The sequence below is a fragment of the Trichinella spiralis genome (assembly GCF_000181795.1).
Source record: "Trichinella spiralis strain ISS 195 chromosome Unknown Scfld2624, whole genome shotgun sequence".
NCBI classification, from domain to species: Eukaryota; Metazoa; Nematoda; class Enoplea; order Trichinellida; family Trichinellidae; genus Trichinella; species Trichinella spiralis.
Window position 1 is genome coordinate 1 of NW_003529563.1, and position 950 is coordinate 950.

At 31.6% G+C, this 950-nt stretch overlaps 1 protein-coding gene across 1 annotated transcript; it reads right to left on the bottom strand.

Moving 5' to 3' along the window:
* Nucleotides 1–105: 105 nt before the first annotated feature.
* Tsp_15267 (conserved hypothetical protein) lies at nt 106–408 on the bottom strand. The gene has a single exon (XM_003368350.1). The coding sequence runs from the start codon at nt 406–408 to the stop codon at nt 106–108; it is 303 nt and encodes a 100-aa protein (XP_003368398.1).
* Nucleotides 409–950: the final 542 nt, after the last annotated feature.

Below are 950 nucleotides of genomic sequence, written 5' to 3' on the forward strand. Positions count from 1 at the left end.
AAAATATAAGCGAAATCAGGATAAACAGCACTGGAACACAAAGTACGCACGTGGTATCATGGAAATATAAGCGTAAAATCATCAAAAACACTCCAGTCAGCAATATCAAATGCATATCAGGAGCACATTTTTCAGTTTTGCCTTAGTGACAAACTCGGAAGATGGACTTTTAAGAAGTTTACGTGACTTCCTTCGACCATGCAAGAAAGCTTTTCTTCGTCGTGGCCGACGGAAAGTTGGGTCATTGGTTGTCTCTTGCCAGGTTTGCTCCGAGCGTAAATTTGCTGCTTCTTTTTCTTCAAATTCTGAATCAGTTGCTAATTCTTTCTTCACTTTAACTGGCGTAGGAAATATTACTGCATTTTCATCTAACGTGGAGACTGATGATAAATCTTCCGACGATGACATACCTTTGTAAAATATTAATTTAATATACGTTAATTTAATAAAACAAAAATATTAATTGAATATACGTTAATTTAATAAAACAAAACATAAATTCTTGATGAAATTTTAAAAAATACACAGCTACAATCGATGGAACAATTAGGACAACAAAAATGAAAACCATTACGCACAAATACAGTATGAATTCTACTTGCATTTTTTTAATAGTAAAACTTAAAAAACTTAAAAGTAACTTTAATAAATTACTCTTGCTCTTGATTTTAATGTTTAATTTTTTGCAATCACAAACGTTTAAAGTATAATTATGATAAATACAATTAATATTCGTCATTGCTCTATCGGTGTTGTAGAATTCCGAGTACTATGATTGCATTACTGTAAAGATGGCAATTTGACTACCGGCTGAATTGCCGTACAACAACAACAACTGTACAAAACTTCCTTTACAATATATAATACGATGAACGCTAAAACAATTTGTACGGTCCACTCAGAAACTTCATCACACAACAACGTAATTTTTAAATGTGTTTCTTAAATTT

Bases quoted from the DNA above. Each gene is read 5' to 3' on its own strand.
- Tsp_15267 (XM_003368350.1), bottom strand. From the start codon at position 408: ATGTCATCGTCGGAAGATTTATCATCAGTCTCCACGTTAGATGAAAAT.